The 19,407-nt window shown below is 49.5% G+C and overlaps 1 protein-coding gene across 2 annotated transcripts; it reads left to right on the forward strand.

The window, feature by feature from the left end:
- The first annotated feature begins 1,043 nt into the window (after positions 1 to 1,043).
- NPM1 (nucleophosmin 1) lies at positions 1,044 to 18,567 on the forward strand. 2 transcript variants are annotated; one of them, XM_028528466.2, is made up of 11 exons: positions 1,044 to 1,219; positions 3,280 to 3,359; positions 3,941 to 4,060; positions 4,386 to 4,479; positions 4,802 to 4,908; positions 5,022 to 5,089; positions 11,030 to 11,087; positions 12,432 to 12,515; positions 13,153 to 13,254; positions 15,525 to 15,599; positions 18,196 to 18,567. In XM_028528466.2, the coding sequence occupies exons 1-11, from the start codon at positions 1,162 to 1,164 to the stop codon at positions 18,232 to 18,234; spliced, it is 885 nt and encodes a 294-aa protein (XP_028384267.1). In that variant the 5' UTR covers positions 1,044 to 1,161; the 3' UTR covers positions 18,235 to 18,567. The 2 variants fall into 2 exon arrangements, with proteins under 2 accessions (XP_028384267.1, XP_035869637.1); XM_036013744.1 differs by lacking the exons at positions 15,525 to 15,599; positions 18,196 to 18,567 and adding an exon at positions 14,305 to 14,631.
- Positions 18,568 to 19,407: the final 840 nt, after the last annotated feature.

The following is a 19,407-nucleotide window of genomic DNA, read 5'->3' on the forward strand; positions in this document are numbered from 1 at the left end:
CCTGTGCTGTTTTGTTCCAGCAGCCAAAACACACTGAGACAGTGATCTATAGAACATGACCCTATTTGCGTAAACCATGAAAAAATGCATTTCTGTGTGCACACATTGGTAAGGAAACACCTGCCCTTTTACCGTGTAAGTCCAGTTCTCAGAATATATTGACGGAACTGCCCTTAGACATCCCTGAGGATGTCTGCACCAAGACACTGAGCAGTGCATGTTTTGGAGCTGGACAACTGTCTCATCACTTCCTTCCGCCTCTGCACCGGTTTCCTCGTCTGCAAAATGGGGCGAGTCGCACACACTGCGGATAGACAGCCTTTTTAGTAGGCCGGGCCTGGTTCCTGCCCTGCTGGTATGCAAGAGGCTGACCCCCAAGATGACATAAAGACGAGGGATTTCATCAGAGATGTTGCCTCAGGAAGAACAGGGCTATAAAACCAGAGCTGAGTAAGTGCGGCCAGCAGCTCTGTCCTTTCTCCCCAACAAAGAATAATCCGGGGTGCACTGTCTCTGGCGCCTGAAGCTCTAACTTTGCAAAAACCACGCGCAGCGAGCCCAGGCCTTTAGGCACGTCACAAATCCTGAAGTGGTTCTGCCAGTTTGCAGGCCCGCGAGGCACGAGGGGAAGGAGGACGGGGAGCCGAGCCGCTCTCCGGCTTACGACCGGCCCGCCCTGCATTCCTCCTCCAAGCCGGGGGCTGCCGTCGCCATCTTGCAGGGTGGGCTGCGCAGGCTCTCGGCGTCCGGCCCCCTGCGCCCGGACCTGGAAAGCTTGGGAGGGGAGGGGGCGCGCGCTACCGCGGGGAATCACGCGTGCGCACCGGCGGCAGCGGCGGCGGAGGGGTGGGGCCTGCGCAGTAGGGCGCGTGCTCGGTGGGAGCCCGCGAAGCACCTGGAGGAGGTGGGGGGCGAGGAAAGAGTGGGGTTGCAGAGCGCTTGCGCGGGAGGGCTAGCGTGCGGGAAGGGGGGGGACTTCCCGAGCACGCGCGCCGCGACGGGACTTTGGGAGATATCGCGAGATCTTCAGGTACTATATATACGCGGAGAGAGCCCGCGTCCTTTCCCTGGTGCGATTCCGTCCTGCGTGTCTGTTCTGCGGAACAGAAGTCGCGTACCTCCGTCCGCCTTCTCTCCCACCTAAGTGCGTGCTACCACCCCATGGAAGATTCGATGGACATGGATATGAGCCCTCTGAGGCCCCAGAACTATCTTTTCGGTAATTGCTGGGGGGTTGGAGCCAGGCCGAGCAGGGCCTGGTGGCTTTGAGGTGGGGTGGGCGCGCGGGGTGGGGGTGGAGCGGGAATCCGGCCGGGGCCAGGCTTGTGGAAGAAAGCGAGGCAGCCTGGAGACCGGAGGGGTTGGAAAGCGAGCTGCGGGGGGCACTGCAGCCTAAGGGATGGAGAATCAGGACGGGAGAACTAGCGGCACGAAGGGATGGGAAGGAGGGGCGGCCTGGAGCCTGGGGCGTGAGCGGTCCGAGGCCCGGAGTTGGAGGTAAATTGGAACCGACTGTCTGGGGGTTCGGCGTTGCCTGGAGCACACTATAGAGGTCCGGGCATCATTTTCTTCTTAGGGGCGTGTGAGTTCGTAGGCTGCTTTGCGATTTTCGGCCGGGGTCTCGGGTGCTGGGCCTCTGGTTGATGCAGGAGGTGGGTGGGCGCGCGGTGGGAGGCATGGGCCTTCTTCCTGGAGGAGAGGATGGGTAGAGCCTGGCGCTGCCCCCCAGGCCTCGGGAGTTACAGGGACGGGCAGCCCCCGTGCCTCGGCGGGTTACAGGGGGAGGGGAGGCGCGGCCTGGCGTGTGGAGGCCGCCAGCGCTGGGAGCACGTGGTTGCCACGTGGTTGGGGGAAGGAGGGGGTGTGGGCGCTACATCCGGGGCTCACCGGTGTCTTGTCACCCCGGAGCCTGGGATCTTGGGGCTCCATTGGGGCTATTGGGCGGGAAATGTTAGGTGAAAGGGCTGGTAGCGCCAGAGTTGTGAAGGTCTTTGTTCAGGACTTAACGCCTCTGGAGGCAACCCTCGTTTATGGAGCCCTTGCTCAGTCTCAGTGGACTAGAAATGGCCCACTAGGCGGATGGCGATTGTGATGCTCAGAGAACCAACGTGACTTAACGAAGGTGGCTCTTGTAGGTAAATAGAGATCAGATCTAAACCACGATTCTTGTCTCCAGAGCTGGTGCATTATACATGAGTTTGAGGGGTTGGGGGAGGCTCCCTGTGTGTGGCATCCAGCAAACAACTTTTTATTCTTAAAGGTGAGAAATGTGCCGAGGTTCCATTTGGGTCAATAAGATCTGGTACTGTAGTAATACTGTACCAAGGTGTTGGGGTCCTCCCACCCCAGGACCCGAACCTTCCACCCTAAGGGGAGATGCGGTTTGGTTTTCAATAAACTTAATTGTTCAAGCCGTTTCTTTGTGGTAGGCTTTTAAGTAACTGCAAATTCTGCCCCAAATTTATTTTGTTTTATATACCATGCTGAGTTTGTTAATTGAGTGCTAACATTTACGCATGTGTATGCCAGTAACTGTTAGGTTGTAATTAGAGTCATTTAAATTAAAGTTTTATTCTGACAGTATTCAAAACAACTTGTTTATAAATGGAATAGGAAATGTGCACTGCACGTTGAGGCTTTTATTCCTAGCCATTTTTAACAGCTGGGGTTTCCGATTGATTTATATCAAGGTATTTTCTTAACCATTTCTATTGGAAACATTCCTCAGGATATGCCTAGTCTTGCTTTAAACATAATTTCTGAACATAATTTAATGTGCATCATTGTGTTCCGAGATAAAATGTTGCCCAGTAACAAGTTTTAGTTCTTCTACATTTGCAGATTTTCTGTTGTAAATACAAGCTGTTCGTGTAGGTGTTGGCGTAATCGTTCTCGTTTCTAATACTTTTCTTGGGAGTTTCAGTAGGTGATTCGGCCTTTTTAAATAGCGGGTTTTTATTAACGTGCCACATTACATTTGGTTTCTAGTACCTGATTTGCTTCGTGTACTCAGTCTCGGAGCCCGTTCCCGCCTGAGAGCGGTGACAGCCGTGTGGTTGAGAGGGAAGTAGTGCAACCGGGCGGCGGGGTTCAGGGCCGGTGTGGCTGAGACCTGGGCGTCCCAGACACTCCTGTGACAGAAACGCGGGAAGAGGGGCCTGCTGGTAGAATGGTGAGAAATTAGTTCCCGAGGTAAATGTTACCTTTTTGGTTGCCCACGCTGAAGTTTCCGTGTTGTTTTTTTCTCCTGCGACAGTTGCTTTTTCCCTTCGTTTACAGGCTGTGAACTCAAAGCCGACAAAGACTATCACTTTAAGGTGGATAACGATGAAAACGAGCACCAGTTATCTTTACGAACGGTACTTACACTTTCCCAAATAAACTCCCCCTTTCCTGACTTCAGCCTTGGTTCCTATTTGCCGTCTGTGGCTTTAATATTAATTTTTGCCGTTGTGTGTTTATAACTGAGTGTGGTCTACACCCCGTGACACAAAGCCCGACACCCTTACCACCCCTCTGGTAGTCACGCACAAGTCCGGTCACACTGCTGTCCAACTTGGCGTATTTATATGCTGCGTTTGCCCTCTGAAGTCCTTTACGGCAGTGACGGGTCTTGGTTCCCTGCAGCGATTAGCCCGTAACCCGCTGATCGACTTGTAAGTGGTCCGTACGCGTTAGGTGGTCCGTACCGTGGGCGATGGGTGGTGGCTTGGACAGCTGTCACCAGCTGCATTTCTTGTGCATTTGTTCAAATTCACTGAACGTGAGAAACGGACTGTCGGGGTCCCGTAAAACTGGAAGACCGCGCTGGGCACAAGTTAGCTTTCTATCCGTGGTAATGGTGAAAAGCTCGTAACTTTTTTTTACCATGAGGGCTTCCAGGGCCGGTGTAAAACAGCGGAAGCTTGGGCTGAGGTACTTACTGGTCTTCTGTTCGCAGGTCAGTTTAGGGGCTGGCGCGAAGGACGAGTTGCACATTGTGGAAGCAGAAGCAATGAATTACGAAGGCAGCCCCATTAAAGTAACGCTGGCAACTTTGAAAATGTCGGTACAGCCAACGGTAAGGGCACATAAATGCTGGGGGTTGGAGGTCAAGGTCTAATCCTGTTGGCGTTGGGGTAGGTGTCGTTTGGGTCACACCCGGAAGATGGGGAATTTGGTTTGTTTTGGGGGGATTTGGCTGGGTTCTTGTAGTCACGGCTGCATCACCTGTTGGTTGCTGTGACTGAACGGTGAACTCTCAAAACATGGTAGTTGCTACTTGTATGTGTGGGGTGGAAAAACAGGTTCATCGGTTTATTTAGATTGTGGATTTGCCTGTCATCCTGTTAATGGAAACATTTGTGAACATGTTTTTTACCAAACATTTAACTTAACCTTTTTAGGTTTCCCTTGGTGGCTTTGAAATAACACCACCCGTGGTCTTGCGGTTGAAGTGTGGGTCAGGGCCCGTGCATATTAGTGGACAGCACTTAGTAGGTATGCTATTTTTATTTGTTATGCTGTTTATTAACTTGTATGTGGTCACCTTGTTCTACTGAACTGTCTTTTACAGTAGGCTCCAATGGGGCTTGAGTGATTTATAACTGGAAAAGACTGGTATTTTGCATTTAAAACCTAGTAAATGAGGACTTGGCCTCACGGTTCCTTTTTAAAAATTTTAGGTTGTTCGCTGTATTTTTTCCCCTTTTTTTGTAGTAGAATCGGTTTTAAAATACTTGCCGTATATTAGCACTTTCTTTTCCGAGCACTCGCCCCTCGGGTGAGCCTGAGTGGCGGCTAACAGACAATCCCGTTGCAGCTGTGGAGGAGGATGCGGAGTCGGAGGACGAGGAGGAGGAGGACGTGAAGCTCCTGAGCATGTCCGGGAAGCGCTCGGCCCCCGGGAGCGGCAGCAAGGTCCCACAGGTGCGGGCGGGACTGGCCCCGGGGGCCCTGTGCTGGCCTTCAGTTCGGTGTTTGGGGTCAGCACGTGCTCATGGGGTTTTTTTGTTTGTCTTTGTTCTGGTTTTCTTTTACAGAAAAAAGTAAAACTTGCTGCGGATGAAGATGATGAGGATGACGACGAGGACGACGATGATGATGAAGAGTAAGTATGCACGTAGAAACTTGACATGGTTGTAAGGGTGAGTATTAAGAAAAGCATTTACTGGACTATTGCTATGGAAGTGAGCGATACAGGATGGCCGGTGGTTGTCGGTTTGGGGTGAAGGAGCTGAGGTCAAGGGCATTGTTGGAGCCGCGAGCCCTCGAGTGCTGCGGTGCACTGCACGTTCTCAGGAGGCTCTCCCAGCTGTGTCTGACTGGGTACCTTTTCCTGAGGAGGGTTGCCGTGGGCACATGACTGCTCACTAATGAGTCTGGCGTATTTTATGCCGAACGGTTGGTGGCGGAAGGATTGGGTGCAAAGGGAATCTGAGTAGCTTCTAGCCGCGTGCATTGTGTAATGTGTCCCCTACGGGTCTGCCCCCCTCTCTGGGGGGAGAAAAAGATTTTGGCCCGTGGGTCTCTCTGGCCCTTATTGAGAAAAATAAGATTTTTTAAAAAGAACAGGATTTCCATGGAGAATTTAAAATTTGGTTGGAAGGAAGGTTTGGTGTGTTTATTGCCCTAAGTCAGGCCGTGGGAAATAGTTACGTGCCCACTGTGGAATGATGTTCCACTCAAAGCCAGTCTTCCCTGTGTGCAACTGGGTCAGTGACTTTGACCTTGTAATTGTCCGTCAGCTTTGTCTCTGAGTTCCCAGGTTGATCCGTGTGTATTTATTTATTGAAACCATTTACATAGACTCTAAGGAAGACGCAACGAACATTCACTGGCGAGCACCTGTGGAAGTTGGGATTTTCTGTTACGGCCTTGACTGGCCGCAGCTTGACTGTCTGGTGGCGTGTTTATAGCCCTTCGAGCGTGACAGTGCAGGCAGAAAATAGGGGAAGGATGGAAGAGTTTAAAGAAGCTGGTGTCAAACTTACCAAACCCAGTATAATGGGTATTGGATTGTTACTACTTCTAGGATATTTGCATTAGTAAGAATTAAAACAATACACCAAAAGAGGGGTGTGGGGCAGAAACGAGAAATCCTTGTGACACGTGGTATTGAATTCGGCTTCCGTTTGTGTGGTCCTCGGTGATTTTAGGTTAGCTGTGTGTGGGTTTATGAGTGAGTGTCCAGTAGTACAAAAGTCACTGAGATTTTGGCAATGTTTCCCGGGAAGGCTTTCGAGCTGGGGGTGTGCGACTTGCAGGCCGCATGTGACCCAACACAACATCGCAGATTTACTTAAAACATTGAGGTGTTTTGTGATCGTGTGTCGTAATTCAAGTATAATAGGTGTACATGTCCTCGCTATTTGTGCACATGCGTGGCTTCAGTCATATGGCGTGTGTGGCTTCCAGTGTGTCCACCTGGAAGCGTAGACGGTAGAGTTGACACTGTCAGCTTTCACATGTGCTTGCAGTGACTCAGAGAGGCAGTGATTATCAGTAATATCTCAGCTTATTACCATCGAAACATTGGGTGTTTCATGTTATTTGGAAGTCAGGCAGGCACCCTGGTTTGGTTGTGAAAGGTCCTTTCACACCTCACCTGCTGTTATTTACAGTCGGCCCTCTGCCTGGCCCTGCGTCCGCAGCCTGAGAGCTGCGGAAGGGTCTGAACCTTGCTTTCTATTTCCCTGTCAGTTGATTTTCATAGTAAAAGTGAGCAAAGTCCCTAATTTATTAGTGTTTTTTTAAGCCCAGTATGGCTTCCACAAAATAAACACCACAAAAGAAAAACTACACTCGAAGGAAGACTGTTCAGTGAAAAGCGGGCAGATGACTGCTCATTTGTCCTGGCACATAGTAGGGCGCTCTGCTTAACTTGTAGGCATTTTGTGCGAGTTCTCAAAGACAAATTTGAAGCGGCATTATATGCAAAAATGTGGTTCCAGATTGAATGCAGATGAAGGATTGAATAACAGAACTGAAAAAAGTCTGTCTTAACAAAAAATTTCTCAAAGACTACAGCTTGGGCAGATGTTGTGAAAGCGAGTCACGTGGCTGCATACTCAGTAGCCAAAAAATCAAAGCCGTTCATTGATGGCGAGTTTCTTAAGCAATGTGAAGGGAGCATGGTGGATGTAATTTGCCCTGAAAAGGGGGGGTACTTCTAAAGTCAGTTTGTCTCACCAGACTGTAGCCAGGTGAATTGAAGAAATTGGAAATCTGTTGAAAGAAGTTTGGAGAGTGAAGCTGCTAATTTTAAATTTCATGCTTTGGCGATGGATGATACAGCTCAGCTTGCCGTTTTTATCAGGGGTATTGATGATGAATATGATGTCACTGAAGAAGTGGCTTTTGTAGTGCCATGAAAAGACACAAATTAAGATTTATTATACGAAGCAGTAAAAAAATGTGTTGAAGCCATTTTCTTTGTCCATTGTCAACATACCTGGTGCGGTTACTGGTGCTGCCCCGGGGGTGTAGGTGGGGGGGGGGGGGACGGGTGAAGCCGATGCAAGACGGTGCTGCCTCCGCCCAGAACTCACATTCGATGGAGTGTCATTGCACAGCGCAGCGAGGAGAGGGATGTGCGAGAGCTTTAGAATGGATAGCGTGCAAATCATCATCAAGACCGAGTTCCCTGAGAGCCAGGGATGGAACCATCCCCAGTTCCAGGAATTCCTTAGAAGTGTTGGTGCTGACTAGGGCGGCGGCATTTACTGTTCGGAAGTAAGATGACTAAGTAGAGACCAAACGTTGAAAAGATCTTACGGTTTGTGGTATCAGAAAACCAATTTGTGTTGGAACTTGACGGTGAAACTGGCTTACAGATTTGGCATCTTTAGTGGATTTAACTGCTCATTTAAATGAGTTAAACATGCACCTTGAAGGTGAAAACCAGCGTAATACTGTTTGAAGCCATAACAGCATTCCGATTGAAACCAGAGTGCATGGCAAGCTCAGATTAGGACAAGCAGCTTTTACGCATTTCGACAGGTTGGCTAAGCATAGTCCTGTGAATGGCGAAAAATATGCAGCCTTGCTTTTCGATTTGATAAAAGAATTTGAAAACATCTCAAGATTTCTGGGAAGTAATACTTTGCTACGTTTGCAGCCCCATTTTCAGTGAACATAAATGTTACCTGCCAGTTTTCAAAAGAAATGCAGAGAGTTGCATTTTGACATTCAACTTAAAGAAGAAGTTGGCCGGATCTCGGTACTGGGGTGTCACGAGTCTGATCTTCCCAGAGACGGATGTGCCTTGCTTCTGGGTCAGGCTTCACTCATGTCCTTGCTGTTTGGCAGCTCCTACATTTGCGAGCAACTATGTTCAAGAGTGTAACACATTAAGGGTAAAATTAGAGCCTGGGCTGGTGTGGCTCAGTGGATTGAATGCTGGCCTGCAAACCAAAGGCTTGCCGGTTCGATTCCCAGTCAGGACACATGCCTGAGTTGCGAGGTCAAGTTAGAAGCAAAGTATCTGATGAGCCCCTTGAGGAGCTCACTGAGAATTGCAACTGCTTCTATTAAATCAGATATTGGTGCACTGGTTTCTCAACCACAGTGTCAGACATCCCGCTAGTTTTATGTTGCCCTCTTTTATAAGAAAACAACAAAAAAAATCAGTGATGCTCTGTTGCTTACATACACAGGTTTTCTGTATTCGTGATCACAAACTTGGGGCCTGCTTGACAATTCTAAAAGGTTATTGAAAGGGCCGCTGTGGAAGTAGGGTTATGTGAGGACTTTTTGCTTATTTAAGGTGGCGGATACCATGAAAATTATGTACTGGCCTTTTCTTTTTGCGCTCAGTTTTCGTTAGTGTTTGTGTATTTGACCGTGGCCTGTGGCCCAGAGACGCCAAAAGGTGGGGTGCCCCTGATTTAGAGAGTGCAACCTGGTTGGTGTCTTGGTTCTGCTTGGGCTTTGGAAGATTTCCTGTCTTTAAAACGGGGGTGGGGGTGATTTCTGATATAACCGCAATGCGCAATGCAAGACAATTAGAACGTGAGAACAAGGTAGTGATGTCTTCTAAAGTGTCTTTAGGTTAGTGGGGGGGGGGTGAGAACTGGAGATGTTAAGGTCAAATCCGTGTTCAGGTCAGAAGAGAGCGTAGGCAGGTGTACGCGTAGGGAGGGACAGTTGATGGATGCCCTGAGGGTGGCAAGTATTAGAGATGGAAATCCCACTGGTCGGGTGGCGGTGACCACATGAAGAGGTACCCTGAGGCCTGTTACTTGGTGTAGTCACGTGGAAGTTACAGGCCGTGGTCCCAAGGAAACGCGGAACCCACGAGATCCAAGGGGAACGAGGGGTTCTGTGTAGGGGCTGGGTAGGCGCGCTGTGAGGTTGGTTGACTGCTCTTGACGAAAGCGATCTGAGGACCCTTCAGTGCGTTCCAAGTTCGAGTGCTGCCCTGAGCGGTGGGGCTCAGTGGGCGGGCCGTCATCCCGCCAAGCAAAGGGTTGGTTCCCCGTGGGGGGGGGGGTCGCCCGGGTTGCAGGCTCCGCCCCTCGTGGGGTCGGAGCAGGGGCGGCGCCCTCTCGCGCTGGTGTGTTTCTCTCCCCTTCTCCCTCCCTTCCCCGCCATAAAAAGGTGTTTTTTAAAAAATTGACATTATGTGTGGTCCTTTCCATAAATACCCTTTCCCTTGTTTTATTAGGGAATATTCTAATAAAGCAGCTTTTATGACAGTAGTTTTAAAGAACTTGCCGTCTTGTTTTTAGTACGAAGGCGGGCGGGACTGGGCGGAAATCACCGTTGACGACTCCCTGCGTGTGGCTTTGCATGTGCCGGGGGCTTGCTCGGTAGTTAAAACTGCAGGCTACACGTCAGTCTTGGGAAGATGGGCGTTCCTTGGTTGCACATCAGTGACGTCGCTCCCGTTTATTAGGCCAAGCGGCGTGGGAGAGAACCGCCTTGGCCAGTGGATCACCGGTCTGTGCAGGAATTAAAACAACCAGCGTCACTACTGGCTAAAGCACACTGCCGTGGGCTGCTCCGGTGATGGGATTTTCTGATGGACTTGCCCGTTCCGGGTGTTTCTATTAATGGGGTCCTGGCACAGGGTGGAGGGTTCGTCAGTGCAGGAGTGTGTGTGCCCATACTGGTCTTTACGGTTTATATTATTGGGCTGGGAGAACACTTTATATTCTTTGGAAAGAGATCCATTATTAGATAAGAATTGCAAATATTTTCTCCCATTCCGCGGATTGTCTTTCCACTCTCTTTTGGTGTCCTCTCCGTTTTCTTCTTGAAGTCCAGTGTCTTGCGTTGATCACGCTGTTGGGGTCCTACCGAAGCTAGTACTGCCGAGGCTAAAGGCTTGTTTCTAGTTGGTTCTCACGCGCAGCTCTTTGATCCAACTTCCTTCTTTCACACGTGGCTGCCAGGCTGCCCCAGCACCATTGGTTTGACCCGTGTCCCCTCCGAACAGTCCCGGCACCCTGCACCCCGTCACCGTAAATGCGGGGTGGGGCAGAAGTGGGTTTCCAGCTGTGTGTGAGTGAAAGTTCTCGTGTTACTTACTGGTTTTTGTATTCAGCCACTTCATCTCCAAAGAATTCGCTTTGTCATTTCAGTTACAAAGAACACAACCCTGTTAAGTGTATATATAGTTCAGGAGTGTTGGCCATGTTCGCACCGTTTACAGCTCTCGGACGCCGTGGTCCGGTCCCACCAAACACGCCCCCGTCGCGCCACTCCCCCTTCTGCCTCCCCCCAGGCCCTGGCGGCTCACGCGTGTGCGGCACGTGGCAGGGTTCCCCTCAGACGGATCCTCATTGTGTGTGCCTGGCGTCCTCTTACCCGCTTATCCACGGGTGGGTGTTGGGGGCTCCCGCCTCCTGGCCCGTGTGAACGGTGGCGCCGTGGACATGAGCGTGTGTGTCTTTTCAGGGTCCTGGTTTTTGATTCTCTTCACCTCCCACAGTTTGGAAGCTCCTAATGTCTTAATTGACTGAACATGTAGATTCAGCCAGTTTCTGTGGAGTCTTTATGGGAGTCGGTGCATTGGATGAGTAATAGTGACTTATTTCATTTGTAGTGATGATGACGATGATTTTGAGGATGAAGAGGCTGAAGAAAAAGCTCCAGTAAAGAAAGTAAGTAGGATGTGTAATGCTGCGGGATTGCCGGAAGCAACTGCTAACAGAAGCGAGGGGGATTTCCTAGTGCTGCCCACTTGTTCTATAGTGAACGGCTCAGGCGAAACGAGACAGACACCGGGTGGGGCGCCGGAGGACAGCCAGGCTCTCTAGACCTGACTGGCTCACCGAGGAAAACCAATCTTTATGTTTGGAGGGGGGGGTTATACAACATTCAATACATAATGTGATTATTTAAAAAAAAATGATTACCACAGAAGTAATTTCTAAAAACACAGAAGGTTTTACAGATCAATCATGTTAAACAAAGAAATAACCGAAAAGTACAGGAGGTCCCACAGATCAACCATATTAAACAAAGGTTGTTTTGACCAAGAGGGTCATTAATCAGATAGCCAACGAAGCTGTACGAGCACAAACTTTTAAATGTTTATTATAATTAAACATCTAAGTTTCTATAGATTGGTCTAAATCAAAGGGGTACAAGGGGTGATTTAAAAATTAGTTATTGTTTATAGAAATTACATTGTTTAAATTAGGTAAATGATTTTTTGCCTAGATCTATTAACTACATATCTGGGGGGCCATGTTATGTTTCTATGTACTAAGATTATTATATTTAAATTAAAACTCCTTCCTCCTGTATTTACCTGGTCCCATCAATAACAGCTCCTGCCCAGGGCGTGGGAGAGGCAGTGGCTCTAATAAATCTTGAGCTTTTGAATGGTCACTCCCTAGACATTCCTAGCAACGGCCTCCTCCAGCGTTCTGGCAGCTGGTCTGCCCATAGTTTAATTATATCTTTAACCTTCCAGGTGGGGGGAGTGGGCAGCATTAGGGTTATTAGGGGCTTCTAGTTAGTGGTCAGCAAGTCATTTCATGCAGAATCAGAGGCAACGTGCAAGGTTTTTTGTTACAAGCACAGGTGTCCAAAAATCTCACCGCCTGATGCTAGTAGGGACAGGCACACGGGAAGAGAGAGACAGGAGCCCGGCCACAGCCGCCTCTGCTGTGCAGACGCGTCTCATCTGTCCCGACTGTGTCAGGGGTCGGGTGTCGGGCGGCCTCCAGCAGTGAATGGAAGCTGGTTTGGGGGGGGGGTGTAAATGATGGCCTCGTACTTAAAGTTGGTCCTGAGTGGGGCTGTCCGATGCTCCCTGGTAGTGGGGAGTGGCTTACTTTCAAGCGGCTTTCTCCCTCTTTGTTGGCCCTTTTGCAACTTTCTGTCGAAATGATAGTTTCCATCTTAATCTGGCGGCTGCTTTTCTTAACAAGGTTGGGGCAGCTGTACGTACCCTGGTGTGTCTGCATGTGTTGATTAAGATGAACTTTTAATTACAGTCTATACGAGATACTCCCGCCAAAAATGCACAGAAATCCAACCAGAATGGGAAAGACTCAAAACCATCAACACCCAGGTCAAAAGTAAGTGGCAACCTGCACATACAGAGGCGTCCTTGGACGAACTGGAGGAGGGAAGTGTCCACTGTGAAAGAGCGCGGTCTGAAATCCGACCTGAACTGTGCTCGGTGGTGGTCGCTGCCGTTCATGGAACATGCGTAGTTGCCGGCTTTCTAGCTGGGGAGAGAGCCAACTGGCAGTACTTTGTTGTGATACAAAGCTATCTCCCCAAAGGGATCTTGCTCGTTGAAAGGTAAATCTGTTGCACGGAGCAGAGTTTCCCGGCGGCCCCGGCTGGAGGCCCGGAAGAAGCCTGAAAGAACCCTGGCACCTGGGCGCCCGGGTCATTGGAAGGCTCTGGGGTGGCCCCGGGGCGTGATGAGGCTACATTGACCTTCTTTCTCCTTCAGAGCCTGCCTGTTTCCTTTTAGTGTGGGACTGACCTGGGTGGGTACAGTTGGGGCTCCACATCGTCCTGTTCCTCTTTTTAAGGAATGACTTAAGGAACAAAAAGTCACCCAGACAGCAGCGGAACTCTGGGTCTTGACTCGTTTGTACCGGGGGGGTTGTGAGAATAGCTTCACCGGGAGCATCTAGGTGGGGTGGGTCCTAATTATGAGCTGTATCTTTAAACTCTCTGAACTTGCAACTTTTTCCCCAGGGTCAAGAATCCTTCAAAAAACAGGAAAAAACTCCTAAAACACCTAAAGGACCTAGTTCTGTAGAAGACATTAAAGCAAAAATGCAAGCAAGTATAGAAAAAGTGAGTAAAATGGCCTTTAAGAAATCAGATGAGTTTTTTACCTCTCCCTGAAATCACACCCTCCCGGGGCGGGGCTGGGGGGCTGGGATGGCACCGGTCCGTCCGCGTGTTCGGTCCTCAGGGCTCCTGTGCTGGAGCGGGATGGTTCCAGAAACAGGTTACTAGTTACTCACACGCATTTATCATCTCCGGTGACTTTTTTTCTTTATGTTTGAAGTGACATGTCTTTTATTTTTCAATGTAAAAGAAATACAAGTAGGTTGGCTGTAAGATGCCGTCTTGGCCTTAGATGGTAAAAGAAGATGAAGGAGGGGAGGCCTCGGCCTGGTCTCCTGGTTGTAGGGCGCCACGGGACCAGCAGAGGGCGCAGGAGTCTTAAGAAACGGAAACAGCTGGAGAAGCCGAGGCTTTGGCTGCTTGGTGTTGGAGTGACAAAAAATTTCTCCGGATTGACCGTAGTCAAACTTTTTCTAGCCATTGAATCATTTCTGTTCACCTTTCATGTCATGGTTTCACCGGGTAATACGTTTGGTTACAGCATGAGTTTTTGAGGGATTGACAGGCGTCCGTTGAGTCTCCTTTTGTCTTCAGAGGTGGGAGCGGGAGACAAGCAGCCCTCGCTGTGCCGCTCCCTTGGCGGGTGCTCAGCTGACGTCAGGGGACTCGGGCGGCGTGGGGGTCACGGAGCGACTGAGTGGAATACATCCACACGTTTCAGGGAGGCTGTCATTGGGTGAACAAGGCTATTTGTAGGTCCCAGTTACTGAGAGTGGGGGGGGCGAGGGAAAGTGTGCGGGCTGTGCCCGTGTGCGCCCGTGCTCCCCGGGTTCTTCTGGCCTCGGCAGGCTGCCTTCCTTGTGCGGTGGTGAGCCCGTTGGGAAAATGACACTTCAGACCCAGGACGTAGTTCTTGATTTTGCTTTTGTGCTGCTGTAGGCCTTCCTCGTGTGGCTGTTTTATTCTTAGCCCTTGCATACAGTGCTGAAATGACCTTTTAGATGCCCCTCCCCCGTGTTTTAATGTGGTCCTGTCTCCTTGGTTTAATTGCAGGAACATTGAACAATCCTGGGCACTACTGGTAAATTAAGTCCAAAGATGGGGAAAGAGGAAAAGGAGAGAAATGTAGTCCATACTGAGTACCATCAGCAACCCAGACTGGCGTCTTCCATTTTAATCTCAGGCCCCTGTCCTGATTGGCCGCTCGGCCTGCCCCTCCGGGCCGGACACGCCCCCCGCCCGCCCTCCCGCAGCGCTTTGCCTCTGACCGCTGTGCTTCCCCGAACTTTTCTTGCCGCTGTCATCGCCTTACTTTTTTGACCATGTTTTAAACACCTTTGTATCCCCCTAGCTGCTCAATAAATATTTGAATGACTCAAATCAGAATGTATGTGACAATAATTTAAAATTGGAAATTGTAGCGAGGTTTATTTTCTAGGTGACGGAGGCAGTTAAGTGTCAGGCACCGTACCTGATCCCTAGCCTGTTTCATGCCGTGGTCCCTTGGGCATTCCTGACGCCTTCTTGGCTTTCCAAAATGCATAAAAAGATTGAAGGTACAAGGAAAATCAAAGTTTAGTCATCAAAATAGTAAACAAGCGTGATATACGTGGTACTTGAAGTGGCTCTAAAGGAGTGATGAACATTGCGTGGTTGTGATGCTTTGGTGTTAACACTGTTACTGGTTTCTTCCTCGTGCCCATAACCGAAGGACATGCCAGGCTTTAGTTAGAGGCTAGCGAACTGTGGAAACATGAGTTATTTTCCATCATTCATGTGCTCCTGAATTAACTCCCAGGAGTACATTAGGTTCTTTGCTGGACATGGGTTCTTAACATGTGCATTGAAGTGAGCGCTGGATGGTTTTGGTCACTGGTCCGTATGGTCCTCGGGGTGTGCGTTCATTTTGTGCTTGATTCTGGGTGGGTGCGGGTGTGGGTGAGGAAACTGACCGACCAGTAGTGTGGTGGGCAGTCACGCTGACACTGGAGAGTCTCAAGCGTGGCTTACACTTTGTATTTACAGAGGGGCTGGGGGGGGTGGGGTGGAACTGGTGAGCCTGTCGGTGGGAGCGCCGTGGAAGGACTGGGTTCTGACAGTTGCTCAGCAGGTCCTTCCGGGCCTGAGAAAGATGTGTTCGGTACTTTTACAGAGCTGAAGGGGTGAGGAATGAACCGACGAACCAGGTGACAGCGTGCACCTGGGAGGAGTGTCATCATAGCTCACACGTGGTGTTCAAGTACTTACCCTTCACCCTGCTTCTGTTTCCACAGGGCGGCTCCCTTCCCAAAGTGGAAGCCAAGTTCATCAATTATGTGAAGAATTGCTTCCGGATGACTGACCAGGAGGTAACTTGACTTTTCTCATGACCTAAGTCACTTTTATTGTGGTTTATTGTGATTGTTTCTGTCTCTTTTAAGTGTTGTGTGCTCTTTTAAAAGGTTCCTAACTATAGACAATACTTCAGATTAAATATATAGAAACACTAAAGAATTTAGTTGGAAGATACTTGAGAAGGCAACTTTTTTAGTATATTTTCCCCAGCTTTTACAAAGTTGGTAGATTATCTCTTGGTTCCTGAAGTCTGTTCTGCTTTCGGTATTCCGTTGGCTGAGGAAGCAGACTGTGGCTTTCCTTGCTGCTCCATTGGCTGCTTGGGGCGGCTTGGCCTTCGCTTCCCTGTGAGCCGGCCGAGGAGGACCACGCTGTCCGTCCGGCTCACGGGAGGCACGTTTGCCGAAATGAGCCTGGCATGCACACTCTGGACACGAGGCGCCAAATTGTGATTGATGCTCAGTATTTTTAGCTCGAGTCAGTTCTTAGGTTTTCTGTTCTGACACCTGAAGGTATTTTGTCAAAAGGAAATAGAGGCATTAATTTCGACTGTCTTACAGTTACTGAGTGTACAGGAAAACGGTGCAAGCGGTTAACACAGGGCTGCTAGGCCTCGTGAGTAGACCGGACACACCCTGCACTTTGTTTGTGTCGGGTCCCAGAGTTGCTCAGCTTTTTTCTAGAAAGAAACAAATTTGTCTGTTTCTCCTCCTGCCGTGATATTTAGTATTTCAATCACTTCAGCAGCAACACTTGTTCTCAGGTTTGATACCCTGTCAGTGGTTTAGCTCTTCACAGTGGCTTGTGAGTTCAGCCTGGGCTGGACTGGGTGGCCACGAGAGGGTCAAATTCTACCTTTTCAAATCTTTTGGTGGTCGTGTGTGTCTGTGTCTGTGTGTGTCTTTGTGTTTTTGAACCAAAAATGCAATTGTAAATTCTGTGCATTTTTCCGAGTAATTGGCAGTTATCAAACAGTCTGAAACTGCAGTGCGCAGCGGTTAACTTGGTGTTGAGAGTGGTGGGGAGTCCTACAGACCAGCATGAACCGGCCGGTGAGCGTGAGAGGCCCGGGTTTTCTTCGGCTTGCCCCACAGAAGCGGCGGAGTGAAACCTTGCGTGAGGAGAATTCAGGTGAAGATGGAAGGAGTCAAGTTGCAAGGCCCCACGTACAGGGTAACATCAGTCTCCCAGCTGAAAAGTGACCGAACTCACCGCTAACCGAAGTATTTTCTGACTCCAAAACTGAAAGTGTATTTTTAAGTGCCAGGATGAAATTTCTGCAATAGTAAAAAATGTAATGGCTCAATTTACTACTACAGAGATTATCAAAACTAAATGCCTCACGTTTTTATGGCATAGCTACAGATGCAAGTAATCACTATAAAAATTTTCCCATTGCTTGTGCAGTTTTTCTTGTGAAAATGTGTTGCTTATGAGGATTTGGCCAGTAAAATCCCTTCCAGATGGACTTGAGAAACAGCAAATTTTTTGCAGAAATTCTTGACTGAAGAGTTGGAAAAAGTGACAGTTTTTTGCGGAGAGAACACCGACACAGACCCGGGTGGGCGTGTGAAGGTGCACACGGCGGCGTCCAGGAGCAAAGCAAAGTGTGCGAGGCTCCGGGGCCCTGTGAGCCGTGCGGCCCCTGTTCGCCCTGAGGCTGGCTGGTCGGGCGGACTCGGCTGCGACCTCGGCTCTGGAGGTCGTGGGACTGTCCTCTTTGGCGTCACTGAGACGAGCACACGGGCTTTACGAGGAGAAAGAGAAATGCTGACGTGAAGTAGATGATGCTGCGTGTTTCACCTGAGGGGTTTAGTACATTCCTCCAGAAAGATGGGTTTTTACCACCTCTAAGGGATTGGGGTTTTGCGTGGTGGTTTCTGAGTGGGCCAGCACGCGAGCAAGTGCGGGTGGGGCGGCAGGAGGGCTAAGCCCCGCTCTGTGGGAAGGAGCGCAGTGACCGATGGGGGGAGCACGAGACCGGGCGGTTCGCCACGCTCACGGCCCTGAGCCCACTCTCGCCCCGCCCGAGTGCCGTGTGTGCGCTGAAGACCCGACGTACAGTATAGAGAACGTACAAGGGGGGGGTTGTAACCAAATTCCTTAAAACAGGGAACTGTTGCGATCCCACACCCTTGGGGAAATACAGAGATGACGGGAAAAGCTGTCATTTCAGATAAGCAGCTTTCCGTGTGTGTGTCCCGTGGGCCTGCGCGTGGGGTAGAAGCGAGAGTGTTGAGCCGTGTCCCGTGTTCGTGTTTGTGTCCTGTGCTCATGTCCCATGTTCGTGTTTGTGTCCGTGTTCACTAAGCCGGCCCGGCGGCCCCGGCCCCGGCCCTGGACGGTCTTCAGGAGAGACGTCTGAGCTGCTGACTGTGCCCCCGTACTGACTTTGCTTACAGAGAGTCATGCGATTTTATGTCAGAATTGAGGTATTGAAGATTGTGTCAGACTATAAATTTTTTTGAAATTCTTAATTACGTCGAGTGAACCTTTTTGGTGGTAGAATGAAAAATAGATGCGTTGACCCGTACAAAGAGACGTGGTTGAATTTATTGGTTGTCTGAAGTGCTGCGGTTCTTAACCACATTTCTTTCTCTTTTTTTCCAGGCTATTCAAGATCTCTGGCAGTGGAGGAAGTCTCTTTAAGAAAATAGTTTAAACAGTTTGTTAAAATTTTCCGTCTTGTTTCATTTCTGTAACAGTTGATATCTGGCTGTCCTTTTTATAATGCAGAGTGAGAACTTCCCCTACCGTGTCTGATAAATGTTGTCCAGGTCCCATTGCCAAGAATGTGTTGTCCAAAATGCCTGTTTAGTTTTCAAAGATGGAACTCCACCCTGTGCTTGGTTTTAAGTATGTATGGAATGTTATGATAGGCCATAGTAGTAGCGGTGGTCAGACAGATGGGAACGGTGGGGAGACAGAAATATACATGTGAAATAAACTCAGTATTTTAATAAAGTAGCACTGTTTCTCTTCTTATTATTTCTCTCTATACTTTGTCAGAAGTAAACGTGCACAGTTAAAAGTGTCCCACAGCCTCCTGAAAATCTCATGAGGAGAGTCCCCGCCTTACCTCTGTAAAACAGCTACTCTTCTCACCGTTAAACAATCTGTTCTTCATTGTGAGCATTCGGTGCTCGTCCCGTCTTACCTCCTGATAATAGTTACAGCTGTGCTGGTGCGTTGCCAAAGGACTTCTGTCCGTCTGTCCCAGCCTTTGCTGGCTCTGAGGGAAATTTGGCACGTTGGAACAGGCAACAGTGTCCTCACACAGGCCAGAACACGATCTCTGGTCCCACTTTCTCTGTTTGCCCTCCCCGGCCCCCTCCCCTCCCCCTCAACAGCAGCAGCAGCGGAAATCCCTGGGAGCAAAGTCCGTTTGTCCTGGGGTCACACAAGGGCGTTCAGGGGCTGCCCCTCCGTCTGCTCGCCATGGTTCGAGGGCACGATGGCCAGCGATCAGACTCCTGGTTGCTCCTGTGTGCTCTCCAGTGGTTTCCTGGTCACGTGGGCAGAAGTACTTCCTGAGTCTGTGTATCTGAAAAATAATTGATTAAATTTTTAAAGAATTGTTTATTTATTTTCAGAGGGGAGGGAGAAAGAGAAACATCAATGTGTGGTTGCTGGGGGTCATAGCCTGCAACCCAGGCATGTGCCCTGACTGGGAATCGAACCTGCAATGCCTAGTTAGGGCAGCCCGCGCTCAATCCACTGAGCTACACCAGCCAGGGCAAAAAAAAAAAAAAAAAAAATTGGTTTTTGACATAAAAATAAATGTTACCTTGTAGGTTGAATCTTAGAATCAGTAGTGTGCCT

Source organism: Phyllostomus discolor, chromosome 13 (genome assembly GCF_004126475.2).
Source record: "Phyllostomus discolor isolate MPI-MPIP mPhyDis1 chromosome 13, mPhyDis1.pri.v3, whole genome shotgun sequence".
NCBI lineage: Eukaryota > Metazoa > Chordata > Mammalia > Chiroptera > Phyllostomidae > Phyllostomus > Phyllostomus discolor.